The sequence below is a fragment of the Pimephales promelas genome, chromosome 8 (genome assembly GCF_988280905.1).
Source record: "Pimephales promelas chromosome 8, fPimPro1.hap1.1, whole genome shotgun sequence".
NCBI lineage: Eukaryota > Metazoa > Chordata > Actinopteri > Cypriniformes > Leuciscidae > Pimephales > Pimephales promelas.
Genome location: NC_142776.1, coordinates 22239224 through 22265320, shown reverse-complemented (window position 1 = coordinate 22265320; position 26097 = coordinate 22239224). Strand labels below are relative to the sequence as shown.

Below are 26097 nucleotides of genomic sequence, written 5' to 3'. Positions count from 1 at the left end.
TCTGAATGGTAGTATAAATGTTAAATGATTAACAGTAGCATTTATGGCAATAGAATACATGGGCCAGTATTTTAACTAATTTATTGCCAACTAATTTATACAAAATTTCATCCTTGATTTGTTACATTTTTCTCATTGGTTTGGATAACTTGTAGTTTAGTCTAATAACTAATGATCGTTGCAATGGGAGTGAATCAATTAAAAACTCTCTTTAGCTCGGTAGTAACTTTATTCTAGAGCTGCTGTAAAGCCAACACAATCTGTTATTTTAATTTCTTTTTATCAGTGTAAAGCTGATTTGAAACATTCTCAAAGCGCTATATAAATGAAGGTGACTTGATTTGACTTGACTTCAGATTTAGTGGGTTAACCGACTTTGACCCGCAACCTTTACTAAAAAGCAGAGTGGGTGTGGTGCTCAGGCTAGCTGACCTTTGACCCCAGTCTTCATCAGGACAGCTGGAGGCCACAGCTGGTCTTAGAGATCACTAACAATAAGCTATCACCCGCTGTCTCTCACAGTATGTATGCCATTAGTGTAACGCTGCCTGGCACATGTCAGAGAGTGTCTTCTCTCAAGTCAACACGAGCCTCAGCCCTTTCATAATGCTCACGTTAGACAAGTCATCTGATATTGATAGCAAAGCAGCAGAGTAAAACAAACACACATGTATATTTTGACAGCAAAGCAGATATATATATATATATATATATATATATATATATATATATATATATATATATATATATGAAGAGTTCAGATGCAAAAGCTTCTAAATGCCCTTTGAAATTTTCTTCTTTAATGATGATTTTTATCAAACTTGTATATTTAAGTTTAGTAATTTGTGAAATTACTGAACGTAAATATACAAGTTTGATAAAAATCATCATTAAAGAAGAAAATTTCAAATGGCATTTAGAGGCTTTTGCATCTAAACTCTTCATATATATATATATATATATATATATATATTGACAGTCTTGTCTTTTAAAATCAGCTGATCAATACTTAAGTTGCACCATTAGAAACCAGGAAAGAGACGTAATAAAATAAAGGCCTTTTCCTTCCTGGTTTGGTTTCACTTAACAAATTGTTACTGTATCAGCATCTGCAACTAATTTCCTGGTCTTTTTAAAGTGTTAATGGGCATGTTGAACTTTTCTTGAGCATTTATTCGAATTTGCTGTTGGCAGATCAAAAACCTGCCCCTTTCCTCATTGAGTATTGATTAGGTTGTAGACCCATTGCTTGCGTTCACCTTGTTGTTTTTGGTATCACAGACTGATTTCGGTATTAAGAGCGGAATCAGTGTGATCCGCTTGGGCGAATGCAACACCCACACAGAGGTTTCGTTGCAGCTAGAAAGTAGGGCAGAGGATCTGTGGAGTGTTTGGAGCTCTGATTCTTTACATGGCCATATGAGCTCTTCTTACCACTGCAGAAATGGGGCCTCGAGTGCCACTGATGAATCTAAGTTAGGGCTGTGATACAATCAGATATGGATATATCACAATTTAATTTCTTACTATATTACATTGATCCATATTTTTGTTTTTTGTTTATATATTTTTTGAAGTTCAGATAATGAAGAAGCAGCAGCTAGTCTAAACCAACATTTATCTTTGAGGTCAGAGATACTTCTTAGACATGGCACTCAACAAAACTGAGGCACGTACAGCATTATTAGAGATTGATGCCACAGATGCGCTGTCTCTCTGACACACTGAGACACTTTCTGGTGTATCTGGAAAAATTTCAAACACAATTATTTCTTGATGTATTCCATAGTGACTTGTATCACAATGTGTTACCAATACCCAGCTCTATCTTACACTACTGTTCAAAAATATGGGGTTAATTTTTAGTTTTATTTATTTATTTTTTTTAAATATATATAAAATACACACACACACACACATATATATATATATATATATATATATATATATATATATGGTAATGTATAGGAGCTTACTTCTACATATGAATAAAAAATAAAAAAAGGTAATTTCTTCCTCAGAATTGGAATATATCTCATAAGTCTGACTTATTTTCTCAGACTTTTGAAATATAAATTGTGAGGAAAAAAAGTCAGAATTGTTAGATAAACTCGCAATTGGTAGAAATAAAACTCGCATTTGCAAGAAAAAATGGCAAAATTGCGAGATGTAAACTTGCAATTGTAAGAAAAAAGTCACAATTATATTTAATTGTTTTATTCCATGGGGGAAATAAGCTTAATCTACGTGGTCAAGACACTTCATACCATGGTCCAAAATGAAAGGCCAAATTAGAGGAAACAATTTGGCAGAGTAAAATGCACATTATGCACATTATTTTCTTCTTAAATGAGTTTGTAGGTTTTACAGCGAGACAAAAAATGGTTATATGATCTACAAGTGAATATGAAAAGAAAAAAAAAACACTTCTAAATAATTCTGTTGTTTTAATGCATAATATGGGTTCATAGCCATTAAGAAATAAAGGCCAGTAATTATTTTTAATTCAACCACCATTAGCAGGTGTGGCAAACAGTTAATTTTTGAGGCTTCTTGCATACTCGCACAGATTTAAAACTCCACTGGTATTTTGATTTGCTGGTCGAGGGCCTTTGCACTGTAGATAAGCAGTGTTTGTTTGTGTGTGTGTGTGTGTTTATGTGTGCTCAGAGAGAGAGAGAGAGAGAGAGAGAGAGAGAGAGAGAGAGACAGACAACAAGAGTGTGTGAGAGAAAATCAGGTTGTTTCACTTCTCACAGGCACATTTGGGATTACTTGGAGGAATCCAAGGAAAGACATGTGGATTGCAGAATGAACTTCCCATGGTGAGCAGCTTCACAGTAATACCTTTGATCAATTCTCTATCGCACAACACTGCAGATGCAGCGGAGCTGAAATTCACAGCCAGTTACTGATTTTAGTTATCTTTTTCGCTGTCAGTCTTGTTTTTTGTTTAGTTGCTTTAATACATTCATAAAAAAGTACTTTGGTTTCTCTCTGGTTTTACAAAGTAAGATATATATTTTTTTGTGTGGAATGTGTTGTGTTTGTTTCCTGCACAAGAATTTGCTTTGCACTTTAGCCAGCAGTGAATCATTAACACAGAAGCAACAATTGCAATGCATATTGTCTTAAATGCTCACTGAATTCATCAAAAAGGTGAAGCCCTATAGTACATGTACTTTATTTAACATTTAACATAAGATTTTTGCAAATTATTAAAAAATATTAGAGCCTCCTCTAATTATTTGCTTTGCTTTATTTGCATTTGATAAACCTTCTAAACATCTTAATGATGGCTTGTGACATAAATATGCAACCATTTGCTGGGTTTTCCCAATGTAAACTTTCTGACCTTTGAGTCAGATCTTGATCGAGGTTTGCATCAGTGCAGTAGTAGCAGCAGCGCACACACATACTCTTGATACATTGGAGACAAGCAGGTGATGCAGGTTCAAGCCCAGCAAGTGACCTCATTCCACTTTCTCTTTCTTTCCAGTATTATTTCATGTCCCCTCTTCACTGCAAATATTTAGCTATTTCTAGATTTTGCATTAAACAGGCTTTCTCATTTGTGCCCACACAAATGCAAGCTTCATCTTGCCCCAAATATTATGGAGATTGGCTAGGGAGCTCATTATACACCCGAAGGGATAGTTTACCCAAAAAAAGAAATTCAATGAAAGTTAATTTACTCATCCTCAAGTTTTTCCAAATGACTTTCTTTATCCTGGGGAACAAAAGAGAAGGTATTTTGAGAAATTGCTAAAACTGTTTGGTTACCATCAATCTTCAAGTTAAGCAGAACAACAAAAGTCATACAAGTTTGGAACGACACAAGGGTGAGTAAATGATGACAGAATTGTAATTTCTTCAGTGAACTGTTCCTTTAATAATAACACGTTCTTCAAAGTTTCCTTTTAGTCTTGACTAAACAGAAGACATGTTGTTTGCCCAATTCCTTGACAGAATTATTATTCATACTAGTTAGAATAATCAGTTGATCCAAGTTTAGAGGTCACTAAGACAACCACAACCAATTGTATTGCATTCCCATGTATCCCACTGCAACTTGTGACTGGAATTTAAAGTAACCTTAAGTTACTTTGAATGTAGTTTACAGTGTGCTTCTTTCAAAAATAGTTTTGAAATGTTACATTTTAGAGGATTAAGGGCCAATATTCGGAGAAAAACAGTGTCTCTCTTTTTCCCTTTCTGCCAGTAACTCATTCAGGATCGCAACCCCTCAGCTGTGAACCCCACGACTCTCTCTCTCACTGCCTTTCACCCCTAACAACCGTGGCCCCCCTTGTATGACCTAAAAGCGGCTGTAACTGGATCCAGCCTCAGAGCCTTGGCCATGACGTCACCTAGTGCCGCCTTTAGAGGCCCGGGGCCCCTCTCTTTTTCCGAGATCAGGTTTCCATGGCCTTGTGTCTGTGCTGTCAGCTCTTAAATGTTGAGGTTACTCGTGAGCATTGTCTGCTTGTCTTCCAGCTGATCCAGGGTCAGGTTCACAATGATAGTCCTCCCTGCTGACACTCAGTTTGAGAGAGACGGTTTTTTTTTTTTAAAACTCAAAACTATTTAACATGCGTTTAACTACTTTGTTTTGGAGTTTCATGTTTTGCTGGAAGTGTCAGCAAGATTTAGTGTCTTTTTTCATGCCTTATTTGTCTTTTTATTTTTTTGGATAGATGTCTGCCAATGTTCCAAAGCTAGCACACTTGTTTGGCAAGCAGCCCCCGTTTCGTAAAAAATACAGTTGTTCATTCTGAATACTTGACTTGAGTCTTAAAATAGCATCACTGTAAAGCTACTGTTAACACCCATCAAGCATTTCTATCTGCTCTGAAATGTACAGTATGTTTTTTAGAACTATGTCTTCAAACAAACAAGCCACCCAGTGTTTTTTTTCTCCCATTTGGCAATAAGACTACTTTATCGACAGCAACTGCTACCTGTTGCCCATAATGCATAATTAATGTCAACATGAACATGTCATTTTGCCAGCAGTGACATCACAAATGGTTCAAAATGTTTCACAAATGTAGAATGGCTGGAAATGTTTTTTTTTTTTTGTTTTTTTTTGCTGGCATCTTGCCCTCATTCCTGTCCCCAAGACCAGTTTGGCATTCAGTTCACTGATTATCGATTTAGAACACTCTGATACTGGAAGGAAAGTTGGCATAAATCAAGTGTTGTTACTGTTATTGTGTTACTTAATGTGATCGCTACTCTTATCGCTGTTCCTTTTGTATACCAAGACTTCCTTTAAGGCAATACAACGTATTGTTAACTATACCGGCAAGTTAAGGTGTGTGGAAAAATTTCCCACAACTCTCTGACTGACTTTAAATTCTGTATATGAGACAAGGGCCCTTAAAGGGATACTCCACCGGGTTTTCATATTAAACTATGTTATTCCCTTAATTAAGACGAGCTGATGCATACCTCTCTCGTCTCAGTGCGTGCACTCTATCGCTCTGTATTGCCACAAAACTATGTTAGCACTTAGCTTAGCCCAGTGCTTTAAATATGGGCCAAAAAGAGAAGCGACCAAACACTTCCTCGTTTTCCCTTATTTAAACACAGTTACTCGATTAGTGTAACTCGACCTAGGCTGGTGACACAAAATAAAACGTGTTTTTCTAAGCGTTTAAAATTGATGACTATATTGTATGGCGGAATACCATAAAAAAGTGCTTTAGAGCAGTTCAACTTGGCGCAATAATACCTTCACTCGTGAAAAGTCCTGTTACCGGCTCCCGCTTTGTCGCATGTCACGTTGGCTGCATTGACGGAAATAAGAGGGAGGGGGAGAGCGAGGAAGCGGGAGCCGGTAAGAGGACTTTTCACGAGTGAAGGTATTATTGCGCCAAGTTGAACTGCTCTAAAGCACTTTTTATGGTATTCTGATAGTCATCAATTTTAAACGCTTAGAAAAACACAACGTTTTATTTTGTGTCACCAGCCTAGGTCGAGTTACACTAATCGAGTAACTGTGTTTAAATAGGGAAAATGAGGAAGTGTTTGGTCGCTTCTCTTTTTGGCCCATATTTAATGCACTGGGCTAAGCTAAGTGCTAACATAGTTTTGTGGCAATACAGAGCGATAGAGTGCACGCACTGAGACGAGAGAGGTATGCATCAGCTCGTCTTAGTTAAGGGAATAACATAGTTTAATATGGAAACCTGGTGGAGTATCCCTTTAAGAAGGTACAATCAGTCCTGGCCGACCCAAGTCACCAACTGAACAGCTGCTTCAATTTGTTGCCGTCGGGTCACATTTAGTCTGCCTAAATGCAGGACAAACAGACAAAAACTCTTTTGTCCCTGATGCTATAGGTTTTTTAATAAGTCAATGTGAGTTGTGGACTTCTATGTAGTATATTTTGACTTTGTTTCTTACTGATTGTGTGGCTGTCTGTTGTTTTGTATAACCTGTGTGTTATATAGACCATTTCACAAGATGTAAACAACACTGGTCCAGAAGCACTTCCTGTTTCAGTTTGTAACTGTTTTCTTTATTTCACATGTAAAGAAAACATCTTTAAGATGTTTGTTTAACTTTTTGATTCAGTTTTAAATGTTCTGTTGGTTGTATTTTATCCCAGCTTTTATGTAGTGTTAAAAAACTGAAACAGGAAGTGCTTCTGGACCAGTGTTTACATCTTGGGAAATGGTCTATGTGTCGCATGCTGCTGGCTGCACAACGAATTACCCCCTGGGGATAATAAAAGAAGACTCCTTGAACTTGAACTTTTTCATTGAATCAGTATTCAGTGTATGGTGGTTGGCATTAGGGTTGCAAAATTCTGGAATTGTCAAAGTTGGATACTTTCCGTGGGATTTAATGGGAATAAATATGCAAAATTGCAGGTTAACCTATAACAGGGAACTTACAGGTAGTTGAAAATTCAGTTTAATTTCTGTGTAATAGGGAATGTTTATTTTATTCAACATTAATGCTTTTTTTTGTTTTGTTGTTCAATGAAAGAATCAATTAAAGTTCTACTACTCGCAAATAAATCAGTCAAAAATGATGATGACGTACATGCAGTAAGAGCTTCGTTGTACTGTGTAACGTGCATCAATGATTTCATAACGAGTTGTCCAGATAAACTCGCCCTGTGTGGTAAGATTGTTCTTTGGTTGCTTTTTGTATATAATTTGTTCTCAATTTAAATAAGATTACTTTTATCCTACTAAAAGAAATGGTGTGAAGTTGATGTTTTAATCACTGGTTTGACTTACTGATGCATAAATAGTATTGAACTATTTTAAGAGAAAGATTACCTGTCTGAACTTGAACACTTAGGCTACACATTAGAAATTGTCGCTCAAGTGGTAGCTCAATCGTTTTATTTTCAGACGTTCATCGAGGCCAGCTCTGTATTGGTCCAATTTGAGAAATCAGTTGTCGGTGAAATGTTTGGACCATACTAAACTTTGGGAAGATGTGTCTGGGCATTTCCAGAGAAAATAAAATTAACTCATTGTTTCTTCAGAGGCTCGGATGAAGGAACTAAAAAATACTTTTGTGTTCATTTGTACATCCGAACACTGATCAACTGCCATGCTTCGCTTGTTTGCAAGCGATGATATCTCCCGAGGAAAAAACGAGGAGTTATTGATAACGGTTTTTCGGTTTTCTTTGTGCTTCTTTTAAAAGAAGTAATACTGTTATCTGCTATGGTTGTCTTTCCAGGTTGTTGGAGACGGACAGTAAGTCTTTAAAATCTGTGAATGGCTCTCGAAGGAACAGTGGCTCATCACTGGTTTCTAGTTCCTCAGCCTCCTCCAATTTGTCGCACTTGGAGGAGGATTCATGGATCCTGTGGGGACGCATAGTCAACGAGTGGGAAGATGTGTGGAAGAAGAAGGAAAAACAACTAAAGGTAAGCAGATATACTATACATCAAGCTACAGTGTGCAAATCAGATTTATGCCATTTATTATATAAACTGAACATATGGAATTCCAGCTATTATTTTTTTATGTAATCACAACAGTACATGAGATTGAGTACATGAGATGAGTACATGGAACAGCTGCAGCAACATCAAATATAGTGCACAAGGACAAAGCTAAACAGATGGATTGCTGTTGCTATTGCAAAATAGTGACACGCATTACAAAGAAGGTCATAAAACATATGGCCCATGTTAAATAACATGTGAGTGATTTATCAGTAATGCTGAGGTGTTTATTGATAAAAAAAAATGTAAATGTATTCAGCAATGCATTGCTATTGCCACAAAGTAGCTATTCTAGACCAATTGAGATGAGTTTATAAAAACCCCCATGGGGTGTGATGGAATGCGGTTTATAACCTTCATAGTGAGCCTAGTACCATGTGTTGTTTGCTCCTGATATGTAGCACATTTAGCTCCATTTGACTGTTTTGACCAATGAATGACCAATATTTATAAGTAGGTCTCCAGAAACATAATCCAAACGATGAAAATGTATCATAAGAACTTTCGATGGCTGGTGAAAATCTTTCATCAAGTAGCGCTTTCCGAAACATTCCTCTAAAACTACACGGAAACTTAGGCCTTCTGAAATATTTTCCATTTCTTCCTTAATTAATATTTCTAACATTTTCACGGAAACGATGGGAAGAAAGAAAATAATATAAATCACATAAGCAAATTTTGCTGTTGCCTGCACAGTATTGCCACTTTCCCACAGAACATACTGAGCTCAGTGAGACTGAAAAATGCCATTTTGTGTTTACTGTATGACTTCTTACAAGCCAAAAGGAGGATCTAGGGCTCTTCTAGCAAAGCAGCAACAGAAGCCCTTTGTGAAGCCTGGCTTTTTAACAAAAACACAATCTCCAACACACCCCTAGAGTGCTTTTGAAGAATCTCAGTGCTAACAGTATATGTAGGTGGACTCGCATCTCAGACCCTAACAAGAATGAATCAGCCATCTGAGCTGTGCAGATGAGCACAGGAAACAGCTTAATCAGGTCAAATATAATTCGCTTACAAAAATATTGAGCTGTGCTGTAGAAGTCTGACAAGATTATATTTAGCAGCATAAAATGGTCTTATCCTGTCTGAGTTACAAACTAGTCCTTTGGGAGAACATCTGAAACCTTTCTTGAAACCTTCAGTCATTTCAAGGTGTAACACTTAAAAAAAACCTGAATATCTTCTTAACACTCTGTAGATGTGGCAAGTCTGGGAACAAGAAAACTTGCTCTTAAGTAGGGATGTTTTGACTTTCAGTGTTATTATTTAAAAGTGGTTTGTTGTTGTTTTTTTCATAGGAACTGGTCAGGAAAGGCATTCCGCATCACTTCCGAGCAATAGTGTGGCAGCTGTTGTGCAATGCCCAGAATCTACCCATAAAGGAGCAATACTCTGAGTTGCTGAAGATGACTTCGCCCTGTGAAAAACTCATCCGCAGGGACATTGCCCGTACCTACCCCGAGCATGAGTTCTTTAAGGAGAAGGATAGTTTGGGTCAGGAGGTGCTCTTTAATGTAATGAAGGTAGGTTTTTCTCCTTCCTTGGGCAAATTGAGCAATGATTTCCATTAAAGATTGAAAGAGAGAGTTTAAATGGACAGGATGTCGACCAATTTATCAGCACATTGACATAAAATTTAATCATGTAAAAAAGACATTTACTCCAAGACTGCTCATCAGTAAGTTTAATTAGATTTACTGGATCAAGATTTGCACTGCATCTCTGTAGTTTGCCTAAAACACCTTGTATGCCAAGTTATGCACATACCGTAAAACTTCAATAAATGCTCCACATGAAACTGCGGTCTTCCAACCTTTTACTATCGTGTCAATTGATTTGATTAATATGCGCGAGGAAGAGAGAGCGAGACCCCGCTCGTGTTTGAAGACGTGAGTGCGTGTGCGCGGCCGGGACGCTCTTTCTCTCTCTCTCTCTCTCTCTCTCTCTCTCTCTGCTCGTTTGCGCCCTGTCAAGCGCAGCAGTTTCTATTATACATCACTGACCGATCAAAGTAGGCTTTGGCGGGACAAAAATTTGCTTTGGCGGCCGCCAAAAAACGGACGATCTGACGGTTTTAGAAGATAAACAACCCGAAACTAAAACACAGACCCGGCCTCTATTTGAGACTGGCTTTTATTTACCCAAACCTGCAGCCAAACCAGGCATGTAAAAGTGACCCTATTTGGGACTCGGCTATTATTTGAAGTTTTACGGTAATTTGGTGTCCAAGACCGCTCGACCCGCTGCAACTGAAGAAAATGCATGCAAATAGAAAAAAAACACCCGCAAATTAAGAAAACGGCTTCATCAGTTTTGCAATGCATGTCCCAACCAATAAGAGAAACGCACTGCAAATAGAACAGAACACAACTTCCATTCTTCCGGGTTCTACAAAACGGTTTTAATTACTTACGGCCGTCAGCTACTGAGGTAAAAACAGCGTAGTAATGGTGACCTTCTATAGCCGATGTTTACAGGAGCCACCTCTAAAATCAATTTCAGATGTACACCGTATTGCCAAACGGAATTCCAGTGCCCCGAGTAATTTGATAGATAAAGAATTTTTAGATAAAGAATAAAGGAAGTTTTACACTTCATTTATTCATACTTATGAAGATAACGTTATATAATTTAGTATGTAGCTTTTGCTGATGGCACCCGATATTAGTGATATCTAACTATCAGTTGTTTGTTTACACTTGTATGCAATCAGTAATGTTAGTTTAGCCTTTTTATTTTTACTCGGTGACAATTAACGTTAAAACAATCAAATGAAGACTGCATTTTAGCAACTGGGTTATTGTATCAACAGTATAATTACTACGATGTCCTGTGTGTTTATGCTCGTCAACCTTCAGTTATGTTTTTGGTAACGTTGACCCATCTGACTGTAGATCTAATATCGACTGCTGTTCTGGCAGGTGTTTTAGATTTCTAAAACAATGAGAGGATAAAATTTCAAAAGTTTAAAAATAAGGGCCACCATAATGTGCACCCCTGTTTATAGGTATGGATCATTTAGAATATGAACCTCCAGATCTTAACACACTACACCACCTGACTTCAGTTTAAGTTTAATGACTTTTAAAGCCAGCTCACCCTAACAAAACACCGAAAGATCACTTGTATTTAAAGAGTGGATGGGCAACTCACAGGCTTGTCTCGGGGAAGAACAGAGCTGATTCTGCATTTAATGATTTTGAAAACGATTGTCCAGCTCTCACCAAATCTCACGTTTGTGTTTACAGGCTTATTCGCTGGTCGATAGAGAAGTGGGTTACTGTCAGGGAAGCGCTTTCATTGTCGGCCTTCTTCTAATGCAGGTATTAAAAGAGTGTAAAATATGACGCACATAAAGCTGTATTATGAAACACTACAATATAATATTTAAAGGAACTGTATGTAAGAAATGTATTTCAATTAATCATAAAATGGCCCTGATATGTCACTAGACATTAATAAATCATGTTCATTTCAAATACTTATATCACTGACAACAACAGTAGTCTGGCCAGGAAATTGTCATTTAAAAAGTGAAGTTGCAGCCCTCAACTGATGTTGATGTTGTCATGTTGTGTTTTGGTCCAATGCGCCACCCTCCACCTATTTACCAATCACAAAGTAGGTAGTGTTGCGGCTTCCGGGTTGCCAGCTCTGCTCTAGTTACCACAGCTGCATCTACAAACGTGTCGGATAAAAAAATGTCTAATGTTACGAATCCAAAAAAACGTATACACAGCTCTACAGTAATTTGAAAGTGATTGCAGTACCAGTTTTGGCCCCAATCTTACATATGGTTCCTTTAAGAAAATGCAATGTAAACCATTTTTAATGTGATATGAATAATTCTGTGATGTTAGTTATACATTTATTTATAAAGGATTATTTGGAACACCTGTTAAATTTCTCATTAATGCAATTATCTAATCAACCAATCACATGGCAGTTGCTTCAATGCATTTAGGGGTGTGGTCCTGATCAAGACAATCTCCTGAACTCCGAACTGAATGTCAGAATGGGAAAGAAAGGTGATTTTAAGCAATTTTGTGGGATGCACATCCAGGGCACGAAGCTCCCGTTTCACAACATCCCAAAGATGCTCTATTGGGTGGAGATCTGGTGACTGTGGGGGCCATTTTAGTACAGTGAACTCATTGTCATGTTCAAGAAACCAATTTGAAATGACTCAAGCTTTGTGACATGGTGCATTATCCTGCTGGAAGTAGCCATCAGAGGATGGGTACATGGTGGCCATAACGGGATGGACATGGTCAGAAACAATACTCAGGTAGGCCGTGGCATTTAAACGATGCCCAATTGGCACTAAGGGGCCTAAAGTGTGCCAAGAAAACAACCCCCACACCATTACACCACCACCACCAGCCTGCACAGTGGTAACAAGGGATGATAGATTCATGTTCTCATTCTGTTCACGCCCAATTCACTCCAAATTTTGGTGAGCTCTTGCTCATTGCAGCCTCTTTTTCCTATTTGTAGTGGAGATGAGTGGTACTCGGTGGGTTCTTCTGCTGTTGTAGCCCATCCGACCTCAAGGTTGTGCTTGTTGTGGCTTCACAAATGCTTTGCTGCATACCTTGGTTGTAACACAAGTGGTTATTTCAGTCAAAGTTGCTCTTCTATCAGCTTGAATGAGTCGGCCCATTCTCCTCTGACCTCTAGCATCAACAAGACATTTTCACCCACAGGACTGCCGCATACTGGATGTTTTTCCCTTTTCACACCATTCTTTGTAAACCCTAGAAATTGTTGTGCTTAAATCCCAGTAACTGAGCAGATAGTGAAATACTCAGACCGGCCCGTTTGGCACCAACAACCATGCCACGCTCAGAATTGATTAAATCACCTTTCTTTCCCATTCTGACATTTAGTTTGGAGTTCAGGAGATTGTCTTGACCAGGATAATTGCATTAATGAGAAATTGAACATGTGTTCCTAATAATCCTTTAGGTGAGTGTGTGTGTGTGTGTATATATATATATATATATATATATATACTGTATATATATATAAATATAATTTTTTGCACTAATAATAATAATAGCTATTACAGAATAATAATAATGGTTATTATTATTTCTTCAAATAATTTATATCCGTTGGTACTAGTGTGTTTCTAGTCTGTAATTATATGATGTATAATTGTCTTCTCACAGATGCCAGAAGAAGAGGCTTTTTGTGTGTTTGTGAAGCTGATGCAAGATTACAGGCTGAGAGAGCTCTTTAAACCCAGTATGGCTGAACTGGGCCTATGCATGTACCAGTTTGAATTTATGATTCAGGTCAGTGACTGTCTGAGACCGACTGTCAAAATCTGACTTTTAAGCTTAGCTTAATGGTGTAACTCCCCAATAAATTAAATTAATGTGTTTTATGAATTTCATTCTTGCTTTCTCTCTGTGATTTTACAGTCTTTTTTTGGTTTCTCCCTTCAGGAGCAGCTCCCAGAGCTCCATGTGCACTTCCAGGCCCAGAGTTTCCATACCTCCATGTATGCTTCATCCTGGTTTCTCACCATTTTCCTTACTTCGTTCCCTCTTCCTGTAGCTACCAGGATCTTTGATATATTCATGTGTGAGGTAAGACTTTGTGATCTCTCTCTATGTCTCTCTCTCTATGTCTCTCTCTCTCTCTATGTCTCTCTCTCTCTTTCTCACGCAGGCACACACATGTTTTACATGCTAAGCTAATTCAGAACACAGAACACACTGGTGTATTTTAGTGGTCTGCTATCTCCCTCTGTTGGCTTCACAATGCTACTGCAAATATTTTTGGATCTTTAGTTTTCACCAGTAGGTGTCCTTACAGGGTTTAGAGGTAGTGTTTCGTGTGGGGATGGCCATCCTGCAGATGAATCAGACTGAGCTCATGCAGTTGGACATGGAGGGAATGTTGCAGGTGGGGTATTTATCATAGATTTCCTTTCAAGGATGAACTTGTATTTGTCTTAATTATAGTGGCTATGTTAGCCAATACTTTCTGTAGAAGCTACCACACCATGATTAGAGTCTAGACTGTTATCAGTTTCCGCTAAGCAGTACACAAATTAATTTGTTGTGCAAATATGCATAATTCAATAATAATACGTGGCTTTGTTATTTTCACTCTCTATTGCAGCACTTTCAGAAAGTCATCCCTCACCAGCTGGAAAGTGGACCAGACAAAGTGATTCAGGCTGCTTATCAAGTCAAGTACAATGCCAAGAAAATGAAAAAGTGAGTTTACATTATGTTAAGTGAATTTCTTTTTTTTAGTATGATTTTGGACACAAATGTATTCTGAACTGTTTCTTTATGCCTTTACAGATTGGAAAAGGAGTACACTACAATCAAAACCAAGGAGATGGAAGAGCAGGTGGAGATCAAGGTGAGACAGTCAACCCAGCTTGCATTTTGCTAAAATGATTGTTTTTTTTTTTTTTAAACAGTTATTGACATTGTAAGTCTAGCAAAGCTTTTAGTATTAAAAAAAAGTTATAATTTATAGATTTATACTTTATACATTGTTTTAAATTACCTTGGCATAAAAAAAATAATTTAAAAAAACAGCTGCCGAGGGAGCAATAGTAATATTGACAAACTGACTGTAATCAATCTCTCTATATTTTTCGTTGTGGAAATGAGATATGGATTTTTTTTTTTTCACCACTGTTGACATTATTACAACTATGACTGCTTCCACTTTTGAGAACCCCGTAAATTTAAAAAAGAGTCCATTGTCTATAATTACCTCTTATTTTCTCTCATTTTATCAATTTTAAAGTAGAAAATAATTGAAATACTAAATATTAAATATGTTTAATTGAAACCCACACTAAACAATAATATTGCCAAATAGCTCATAGCATTGTCTAGTAGATTGCAATATTTTATTGATGTTTTGCAGTCTAACACTGTTAATGTTGACACTCTATTACAGAGACTACGCACAGAGAACAGACTCCTGAAGCAGCGAATAGATACTCTGGAGAAAGTGAGTGATAAATAAGAGGCAAAGCAAATCATTAATCAATCAAACACATCCATACACCATTGTCATCCATGATTTGCTTATCTTGAAATGGGTAATCTCCTTGCTATCAGTCATCACAACTCTTTGGTGTCAAGTCAAAAATAAGAAATGTTCTTGCACACTGGGTGCATCATAACTAACTGCTTGTGTGCATGTCATTTGATAACCTGTTGTGTATTTTGAGGCTGGTAAGTACAGTGCTAACAGAAAGAAAAATATTTTGCGTGCGCACATGGGTATGAAATGTTTGTACTCTACATGTACTTATTTCTGGCCAGAGTGGTTGTCTGACAGACTTTTTTGAGCATGGGTGAAAACCCAAACATGCAGTGCTGCATGTCACAATATTCTCAGCTTGTAAAGGCATGTTTGTGTCATGCATGAAAAGAAAGCCCACAGTGCAGGTCATTAAAAAAACAAAACAAAAACGTGGTCCACGTGGCTTTCATCACCGCTCAGCATGGAACCATTGTACTAAAATAAAGTACTAACACCTTCAGAAAATCACCATTCGTAACCCAGGGCTGCGTTTGTCACACAAATATACTAGACCTAAACCCTTTAAAATAACACTAATTCCGTTTTATTTATTCTCGGCTTTCTGACTGTCGTCTGCTTGACCTCCTTTTACGCTTTTCACTCTGTTGTGGTGCGCAGTCTTGCTTTATTCCATAGCCACAGCACGAACACCATGCACAAACCATGTTCCTTTTCTACCCCACCTCACTATGATGGTTTCAAAGCTGCATATTTATTTATTATATAGCAAATGTTCATCTAGAACAGTGTCTTTATCTAGGGGTTTATGTAGGGGTACGAAAAAGAACACTGTTTTCTGTCAAATCAGTCTTATTGTTTTGTTCTGTGTTGTAATATCCTTTGGTCTCTCTCCTCCCCCTGCTGTTTCCTTTATGGATTTTCTCTGTTTTTAGGAAAGTGCTTCTTTGGCAGATAGATTGATTCAGGTACAATTTTCACTCTCCTCTCCACCCTTTAGCTCTGTTTTTCCCCTTTAAGAACCCAGCAGTTCTGTCTTTAGCTTTGCTTCATTTTCTTGATTTGCTTAAATATCTCACACCTACTCACAATCAACAGTGAAATAAGGCAAACTGCAATTTCTGACTTCAGGGAAAAGGTATCACTGTGCTTATTATCTTTGGGTTGCAATCCTGATTATTGGTTACAGTAATGGTTACAACTACAATATTAGATACAACTACAATAATCCCCCTTCTGATAGCCAAAGCAATTTTATGTGCGAAATTGAAAGCCTAAAACTGCTAACAGCATGACAGAGCTTGAGACCCAGCATTATTTTTCTCCATCAATACATCCGTTTCCACCCATTCCGATTCTCCGCTCACCCCTCATCCATAATTGGTCACGTCAGGGTCAGGTGATACGAGCCCAAGAGGCGGAGGAGAACTACCTGGTCAAGCGGGAGCTGGCCACAGTCAAACAACACAATGAGGAGACCAGTGCACAGCTGGAGCAAGCGCAAAACGCCATCCGACAGCTTCAGCAACAGCAGCCATTTGCGGTAAGGACAGTTCAGAGACAGCGCCTCCTCCTGGATGAGAGGCCTGCTCTGTGAACACAGAAACCGTACACTGAGAAATGTTTTGCTCCCTCGTGTAACAGTTTGCAGTGGCAGCTGTACTTGATTCTTTCGCGGTTGCCTAGCAGCGAAATCTCAGCGACCACTGAGCTGCAAATGGCAGCTCTTGTAATGATGCTCTTTACATGCGTGACTGCAGATCAGAACAGCAGAGCTGGGGACATTTGCATGCACAACTCTTGCCAAATGGGGTTTATGTATATGTTGGAGTTTTGTCAAGTATGAGTGTAACTTTAGTCTTGAAGCCGCTGCCTGTTTGTTAAAATCTACATTCTCAACAGGAGGATGGGATATGGCTCATCAATTATTTATGTGCACATGCTCAACACTGAGAAAAAGTGGATAATGTGTCATGTGCTGTGGGGAAAGTGCTGTTTTACATAATGTTGTGTTGCAATCTCATTACGGGTTAATGTTGCAGGTGGTAAAACCATGAGCTTGAGTGGAGAGAACCTTTTTTTTTCTTTGAATATTTTATGTAGTTTGTAAAATCAAACCACAAAAGCTGTTCGAATGTTAAATCCATATGTATTCGATTATAACACTGGCATTAATTACTGACAGGCTGGGATTTGATTAATAATTTTTATTATTATTATTTTTTATTTAGAAAGGGAACCCACGCTACTCTGAGGAGTTCATCCTGCAGTTGGAGAGAGAACTGGTTCAGGCCCGACTTAAGGAGGCTGAGTCTCAGTGTGCACTGAAAGAGATGCAGGACAAGATCCTCGACATTGAGAAGGTGATAACTTAATTACCATTCTCAAGCACACACATTCACCTGTAGGCAGTTTTATTTTCCACTGGTGCTGGTACTCGTTCATGTTTACAGCATTATTTGGCAGAGATTTTTTTTTTTTGCTTAAGTTCTAAAGATCAGTATCAGCAGAGAAATATGGTATCGGTCCATCTCTAATTAAAATTATAGCAATCAATTCTAAGATTCCTTAAATATTCTTAAATATTTTCTTAAATATTTTCGATGGACGGTGTGGTTGGAGTTGTTTTGCAATTCAACACATTTGTAAAAATTGTAAAAAAAAATGTTTTACAGAAATTATTTTGCAAATAAATACTGCTGAACTTTTTATTCATCAAAGAATCCTAAAATAAAATGGTTATCACAAAAAAAAAAAACACACACACACACAAAAAAAAAAACACAGCACAACTGTTTTTGGTATTTATAATACTAACATTTTCTTGTGCAAAAGATACAATATTAAAAGATCAATATTGCTATTTGAATCAATTTTAAATTATATTAAAATGTAAAAAATGTAAAATGTATGTATGTATGTACCTATGTATATCTAATATAACATTAGAAGGAATCAATAACTTTCTATTGTTTAAAACCTTTTGAGCATCTTTTGACCAGAAATGAGTTCAATAGGTCAGATATAGAGAAGTAGATAATATAGAAGCATCAGAAGAAGTCTATGAGTATGTATAGAAATTTCAAGATTAATTACTTGTTGTAACACTTTTAGTTTTTAAATCTTTTCAACTTGGCGTAAATGTTGCATCAGATGTTTCTTGCATAGACTGCTTCAATGATTTTATTGAAAGTGACCAAGTTTGGTGCAATCTAGATTTGTTTAGCATTACCCAGGCTGAAAACTTTACTGTGTCCCAACTCCTAAACTATGATTTCAGCTGTTATTTGTTTAAGACCGACACGCTTGAGGGGCAAAGCTGCCTTTTCTGCACATTGAATTAATTCCAGGTTTGGCGCCAGCTACAGCAGACTGCACTGCAGAAAATGGCTTTCTGGTGTATAAGCTGACTTTTGTGTATATCTGTTTCTGTTATAGAGAAATACATCCTTGCCAGATGAGAATAATGTGGTACGTCTTCAGGAGGAGTTAATTGGTGTAAAGCTGAGGGAGGCAGAGGCTCTAACAGGGCTTAAAGAGCTTAGACAGCAGGTTAGAGACCTGGAGGATCATTGGCAGGTGAATATACACACTCACATAGATAGCTGTTTCTTTCTCAATATTGCAGTGTGTGTAATTCCCACAAGTTCACTGCGTTGCTGTAATACCACATGCTCTCCTGTTTTCATGCTTCCAATTAACACACAAATGTTTCAGTAAGATATTTTTGGCATTGTGTGCAGAGGCATCTGGCGCGCACAGCAGGCCGGTGGAAAGACAGTCCGCGGAAAAATGCAATGAGCGAGCTTCAGGATGAGCTGATGAGCGTGAGGCTCAAAGAGGCAGAGGCACAGGCTGAGCTCAAAGAGACCAGACAGAGGATGCTGGAACTGGACACCCAGGTCTTGACACACGTCCCTCACACGCTCACACCTTTGCAGTGTCAGGCATTCATTTATTTATTTATTTATTTATAAAATAAATAAAATAAAAATAAATAAATAAAATGAGTTATTGCCAAAATAATTGACTGTAGTGCAACAAAATGACACTTTATTCGAATAAAACTGAAATGATTGGTTTGAGCCCTTTACTGCTGGCCACTGAATTTAAAGAGGAAATATGTTGGAATATATAACTCCGGTTTCACAGACAAGGCTTAAGCCTAGTCCCAGACTAAACTGCACGTTTTAATTGAAAGCAACTTGCACTGACAATCTTAACATGTCAGTGCCATTGTTTTTTTTTCTTTCTTAGGGACGTTTATAAAAGCTACTTAAATGTCTTAATTGAACTAAGGCTTAATCTAAGCTCTGTCTGTGAAACCGCCCCATAGACATGCACAGCCAGACCTTTGCCTAACAACATCTGGGCTCTCTCAGGAAGAGGCCGTCTGACTGACATGTAAAGTGACCAATCACAATTTTGTTTTGTTCAACATCATGTTTTGGAGTGGGCACATGTGGTGACAAAATTACAGACCTTTCTGCTATAAAAGACTATTGATGCACTCATTGTTTACCTGCATATGCAGCATGTATTTCCTTATCACTACTGTACTTTTCCTGATCTTCCATTTATAGATGAGAGAACACTAATAACATCAGAACAATTGGGAATCCAAAGGGTTAGCCAAGCTTAAAAAGGAATACTTTTCTTTATTTAAATCTGTTTAAATTCATAAAATAAAATAAAGTGTCACAAACAAAACACTCTATGTCTAGAAGTTTCTTTTAGTTGCTTTCTGAAGTGTTCATTGCTACAGTATTACAAATTTAAACACTGCTTTGTTCCTGGTAGATAGTTAAAGATCACTTTAACTGTCTACCAGGAAAAAGCACACATGGCTCCCAGAAAACCTGTAGAAGTCCGCCAATCAGATTCAGACTTTTGCCTTCGAAAGTGTTTCCTGTTTTGTGAGGCATATGCATCAGTCCAGCTAGTGTGTAATGTCTGTAGCTGAGACTAGAGAGCATGTACAGATATTAGGCCAGTAGAGGGAGACAAAGTTAATGCATTTTTACTCTGACATGATATGCTGTATTTATTATCAGAGTTGGCACTGCTGTCTTTTTTTTTTTTTTTTTTTTTTTTTTTTAAGGAAAACTGCAAATTCTTTGAGTTTTGAATTCATAATTTTTTTTACACACTTACAGAATCAAAGACATAGTAATCAACTGCGGCGAGCAGAACTGGAGGCAAGAAATCTACAGGAGCGACTGCAGGTTTTGACCAACCAGAACAAGATGTTGCATGCAGAGCTACAGGAGATGAAACGGAAGCAGGCTGAAATAGAGTGCAAGGTGATGATCATTTACATGACATTAACTGAGTAGTCGCAGTCAATATGGTACCACAGCAAAGGGCAAAAATGCTGTCTTTATCCAAATAGTACTATGATTTTATTCTAGTTACATTACACCTTTTATACAATTAGCAATCTGCAAAAAAAATAAAAAAATGCTTTTTATGATACAAAAAAAAAATGAAAAAGCAAAATATGCCTCATTACCACATCTTTGTATGATTTGGTTGGATTTCCTCATTCATGACTTAGCTTTAAATAGGGTTTAGTAGTTCCTGTCAGCGCTTCAGTTTTTAGAGATCAGCAGAGTAGATGCAGAGTGTGTTTCTGCTTTCAGTTAAACATACAAAATAAACCATTCAATAAAAGCAGAATATATGCTCACAGTTGTTTCATTTCAGTTTTTTCTCTTTCTCTCTCCAACAGAATAAAGAAGAGGTAATGGCAGTGAGATTGAGAGAAGCTGACAATATTGCTGCCATGGCCGAGCTTCAGCAGCAGATCTCTGAGCTTGAGATTCAGGTACAACTAAGCAAAGAATCACACTCCATTAGTCCAATTTAGTCTTACACAGCCAAGCCCAGCACATCACCGGACAGTCTATCTGTCCAATACGTGACAGTAGTCTCTCCTGAGCAGAGCTGCTCATAGTTACCTTTTATAGTATTGCTTTTTTTTTTAGTTTCTAGAATACCCGTTTGATATTATTTTGAAAAATTTGATTATATTTTTCTGCTATCATATCATTTTGACTATATTTGTCCACAATATTTAATCTCTAGTGTGTAAATGAGGTTTTTTTGTCGCACAGGGATTCTTTGTAAACATAGTTCATAAATGGTTCAGTCTGACTGGAAATTGACTGTTTAAAAAAAAAAAACATCCTGAGGATGCTGTTTTTAGTCAAGAATGGTGCATTGCTGCCTTTTATGTTTGAAAGACCCCGTTTTTGTATTGTGCGTTTTCAAAAACATTTCTTGGTAAGATCATCAAGTCATTTTTGTAAATTATTTTCATTGAACCATAACCCACCCAAAAAGTGCACATAATGTATGTTAGACGCCTTCAGATGTTATAAATAACATCTGTAATTCTTCTTATCTTTGCAACATGTTAAAGAAAAACTTCCTTATGCACAGGCATCAGTAAGATACGTACACATTTTTCAAGTAAATCAGTTGAAACTTATTGCAGCTTTGACAGTACAGTAGCATACATGTATGTCAACCGTAAATGAAATGCAGGTGTGTTTTGAATTGAGGGAAAGATTATATTAGTAAGATTTACTGGATTAAAGTGAGAAGTGAGACGTGTTTGATCTCTTCAGAGAAAATGCTGCTGTCTAAAAATGTTGCGTTCCCCAAACAGGAAGACAAATTAGTTTAAAGATTGGCCATGTATGTCATCAGTGCTGTTATATATCAGTGTCGGTGTTTGACTTCCTGAGACGGATATAAAGCAGGATTTTTTTATATATATATATATTCGAAACTAAATCTCACCTTTATGACAGTTTGTTCATTTCGGGTTGCAAGCTTTTCTCTTCAATACTTTTTTTTTAACCTGTGTATGAAGTGGTATGATGTTGGACAGTCTGCGTAATCTAACATTTAGCTGTTTCCTTTCCTTGAGAGATTTGTATTTTGCTAGATGAATGCAAGTGATTTATGTGTGCTGAAATTGCATCAAGTTCGCAATATATCAGATTAGACAAGCATGCTCCTTTTAGGCATGTGCACTTCTTAGCTGTGGTTCTGTGGTTTTGGCTACCAACATGGCTTTTACCCTGAGGGCTGTGGGCAACAGATCTGGCTCACCATACTTTAATTCACTATGTGGCTGTTGGTACGAGACAATGAAGATGAAACAATGGGTAGTTTCTTTCTCTCATTCTCTGTTTAAATATCAATCAAGAACACACCAAATGAAAGCTTATTTTCATGATTGAAATCTATTTTAATTCAGGCTAAAACAGCTATTGAATGCAGTTTATTATACGTTTATTAGTGCTGTTAAATGCATTTATTTTGTCTTAGATGTACTTAAACCTTAGATTTACTAAAACCTTTTGTAGCTAATAAGAATTGGAGCACAAAAAAAGAACACCCGTTTATCAGTAAATGATAGCAAACATCATTGTTATGGCAGCATCTTTACACATGCAAGATTAAGTCCATAAAGTACTAAGGAGAAATCCTGCATTATTTTGCAGTGCAATGTTTTTTTTGTGTGTGTGTTTTAATGCAATTCAGTGCAAATTTAAACTATTTGTCATCCACACAAGTTATGCGCACACAAAATAAATTCAATAATTGTATTATATTATGAAGCGTTAAAGGACATGTTTGGTATTTTACACTTAAAGCCTTGTTTTAAGATAATTTCTAATGAAATAGAAGGGTTAAGATTGAAATTTGGGGACATGCTGCTGGCCCGAGGATTTTCGGTTTCTGTGGTTGTGTGAGCAGCATATCAGTGAACACCCCAGACAACTTGGTGAGTTTCACGTCTTTGTAAACTAAAGTTTTATGCGTTTTGTGAAGGATTGTTCCAGTGCACCTATGCAACCATTGTGGAGTTGGTGGTGGTGGGGGGGTGCAACCACAGAAACCGAAAATTCTCGGGCCAGCAGCATATCACCAACTTTCAATCTTAACCATTCTATTTCATCAGAAACTATCTTAAATACCGAACTTGTCCTTTAAGAATTTGCATAGCTATTCCTAATTTTTACCGACATAGCATCAAACTAATCGTTTATTTGTTCACCACTCGCCCACTCTTAACTTGACATTACCCATTGCTGGAAAATTTAGCACCATGATGTCAGTCTTATTCCTCTGGACTGACTCTGAGTCACCTGGTGTGAGTGTGGTTTTTATTTTCACTGGAAAGATCCACTATAAAGTAAACCTACAGGTCTGTCTGACACCAGACACCAACACACTAACCCAGCTCCCCAGCATACAGGAGATGTAGACACCTTTCAGAACACCCACAACAAGTATCAGTCCCGAGTCTGTTAATAGTTATTGTGATTGATGTGCAAGTAAGACTGAATGAAGCCTTGACAACGAAAATGCAGAGCATCAGCATTGCTTCTTTTCAGCATTGTTATGAGCTCTTGCCTAACTAAGAGTGGAGTGAAGTGGGTTTTTTTTTTTTTTTTTTTTTTTTAGTTTTAACACCTAGCAGAGCTCAGGGTTGAAACGGCTGCTTGCATCGCCCATGGGACCGCAGCTTAGCTATCTTCATTACCAGATGAGAAACCACTTCCTATCAGGCAGAGAAACGCACTAAGCAATAATCAAAGCTCACATTTTGCTTTATGCTTTACTGCTCTGCATTCAAATGATCGACTGTAACAGAGAGGTTTAGCTCAGAACGTGTTTGTAAGATGCATGCATTAATGAACAATGACCGGGCAATGAGAGAAATCTCAGTAGTATAGTTATGAGTTGCTGCAGAGAGAAAAATTTACATTTAGTAGAAGTGTTTCAAATCACAAGTGCCCGAAACACTGAAATGACAGTGTTTGTTTCCATGCCAACCTGATATAGAACAACAAATACTGTATGTCCCAAACATGTTTTGATTTCTATATCTGATCTGCGAAGTTCCTTGTAAAGTTACAGCTTAAAAAGATTTAACTAGAATATGTTTAATTTTACATTAGCATGCATCAGGTTTTAAAAAGGAGTAATGTCACAATAGAGTTAGTTCCATCAGATAATAATTGCTCAATTTAACGAAGTTGAATTTTCCCCAGAATCAGGTCAACAGTTTAACTCTTAATACATCAGTTCATCAGCATCACCATTTGATCGAGTCATTGTGGCTCAGTTCTGTTCTGCTTTTTGCATGAAACGGTTATGTTGTTTATCTGTTGATTTATAAAGAACAAAAAAAGTAGTGCTGACTCAAATCTTTGGATAGGCTGTTTTTAGGAGAATATTTTCAACTCTTTCTGAATGTATTTTAGCTTCTGATGAGAGTTGTTTTGAGTAATTTTTACATGTAGATATATTGTCATGGCTTAACATTGCGTAGTTTCATTTGAAATAATTTAAGAAAATTTGCAGTAAACTGAGACTCATTATTGCATTGTAGTCTACTTCACAGTAAAAAAAGTCTAAAACTCCACAAATTCGGGATACACAATATTTGGTCCTATATGGTTATCGGCTGATATTACACATTTCAAACTGAATGATATCAGTTAGCATGGGATATATCCATTTACATTAAATTATCTTCATCATCTAACACTCACGTCAAGTTAATCTTCAAACACACTAAATCTCATTATGATGGTGTTATGCCTAAACTACTTTGAATTTAATATATTTATTCTAGCTTTTAGTAGGGCTGACTATTGACAGATTTTGTGATTTGATTTGATTTCAATTCACAAGCTCTTAATTTAATTCCTATTTAATAGCATGTATATTCCACAGGGTACAGTACATCCCAGTTTGTCTTAAAACTAAAGCTTTAAACTTTGGGGGTGATGATGGCGCAGTGGATAAGACACATGCCTTTGGTGTGAGAGACCTGGGTTCAAATCCACTGTGAGTCACCAATGTGTCCCTGAGCAAGACACTTAACCCCTAGTTGCTCCAGAGGCGTGCGACCTCTGACATATATAGCAATTGTAAGTCGCTTTGGATAAAAGCGTCAGTTAAGTGAATAAATGTAAACGTAATGTAAAACTAATTATTCTGATAATAGATTAATCTGTTCATTATTTTACTATTAATCTCATGGGAGAAAAAAACCCCCAAAAAGATTATAAATTATTATTTTTTTTAATAATAATAATATATATATATATATATATATATATATATATATATATATATATATTCTTTTTAACAAAATTATTCCACAACATACCCAATGCTGTCCTCCAAACAATGTGTAATATAAAGTCCATGAAAACAAATAAAGTGCAAGGATCTGTAGGCTATGCTGTACAATATATGAAAAAACAACTGACTGCTTACTCTTTTAAAGCAGAAATTAAAACAACTAAATTAAAAATAAACAAAAACACAAAATGTTAACTTTTACAAAGGCATGAAAAAAACACATTCACTCTTCTGAACATAGTAATTAATTATATTACTTTAATGGGCTATTCCAACAATAGTGCCTTTACTGTTACTGCTCATAAATATGATTACTTGTTACATATAGAATTTTAAACCTACACTTAATTTCGAACAAAAATATTTGAGCAAAATGTGTATTTTAGTCAGAATTATTCTACTACGAACTCCTATTCTACTACGCTCCGTCCATTTGACGCACATACATCCACCGGCGCTGGTTCATTAAAGTCTGATCGTTTCACGACTCGCTTGTAAGTTAAAACGGAAAACCTTATGCGTTTTGGCCATTCATACACAACAACATCATACCCTCTCCATGTAAACTACAAAAACGCAAAATTTTATAAATGTGGATGTCGTGTATGTATTATGTGTTTACTCTGCATAGTGTTTCTTTACAAAGTGATATCACAAACTACTGGCCTGGCATAATACAGTGTTTGTAGTCGTTTAAAGGATTTTTCCCCATTTTTTAGTAAGTTGTCATGTAAACACTCTAAGAGGTTAAGTGAAAATGTAATGAATGTTATATATTTAGCAAAATGCTAATTGACTAATGAGCTATGTAAAAAGTAGGCTGAATGACTTTCCTTAAGAACATTACATGACATTTACAAGATGTTTCAATCTGTTGAAACACTGATTGAGTGATTACACTTAAAACATTT

At 36.9% G+C, this 26097-nt stretch overlaps 1 protein-coding gene across 5 annotated transcripts in view; it reads left to right on the top strand.

Moving 5' to 3' along the window:
* evi5b (ecotropic viral integration site 5b) overlaps positions 1 to 26097 on the top strand; it is a 59672-nt gene that overhangs the window by 21267 nt on the left and 12308 nt on the right. For 3 of the 5 annotated variants that reach the window (XM_039691480.2, XM_089134164.1, XM_039691481.2), the window contains 16 exons: positions 7711 to 7900; positions 9283 to 9507; positions 11233 to 11307; positions 13159 to 13284; positions 13438 to 13581; positions 13811 to 13900; positions 14120 to 14217; positions 14308 to 14368; positions 14921 to 14974; positions 15946 to 15978; positions 16404 to 16553; positions 17242 to 17373; positions 18449 to 18589; positions 18754 to 18912; positions 20167 to 20313; positions 20742 to 20837. In XM_039691480.2, coding sequence (XP_039547414.2) covers positions 7711 to 7900; positions 9283 to 9507; positions 11233 to 11307; positions 13159 to 13284; positions 13438 to 13581; positions 13811 to 13900; positions 14120 to 14217; positions 14308 to 14368; positions 14921 to 14974; positions 15946 to 15978; positions 16404 to 16553; positions 17242 to 17373; positions 18449 to 18589; positions 18754 to 18912; positions 20167 to 20313; positions 20742 to 20837 — 1921 coding nt within the window. Of the gene's footprint in view, positions 1 to 2759; positions 2826 to 7710; positions 7901 to 9282; positions 9508 to 11232; positions 11308 to 13158; positions 13285 to 13437; positions 13582 to 13810; positions 13901 to 14119; positions 14218 to 14307; positions 14369 to 14920; positions 14975 to 15945; positions 15979 to 16403; positions 16554 to 17241; positions 17374 to 18448; positions 18590 to 18753; positions 18913 to 20166; positions 20314 to 20741; positions 20838 to 26097 lie in introns of all 5 variants that reach the window. The other 2 variants (XM_039691485.2, XM_039691484.2) reach the window with 2 other exon arrangements.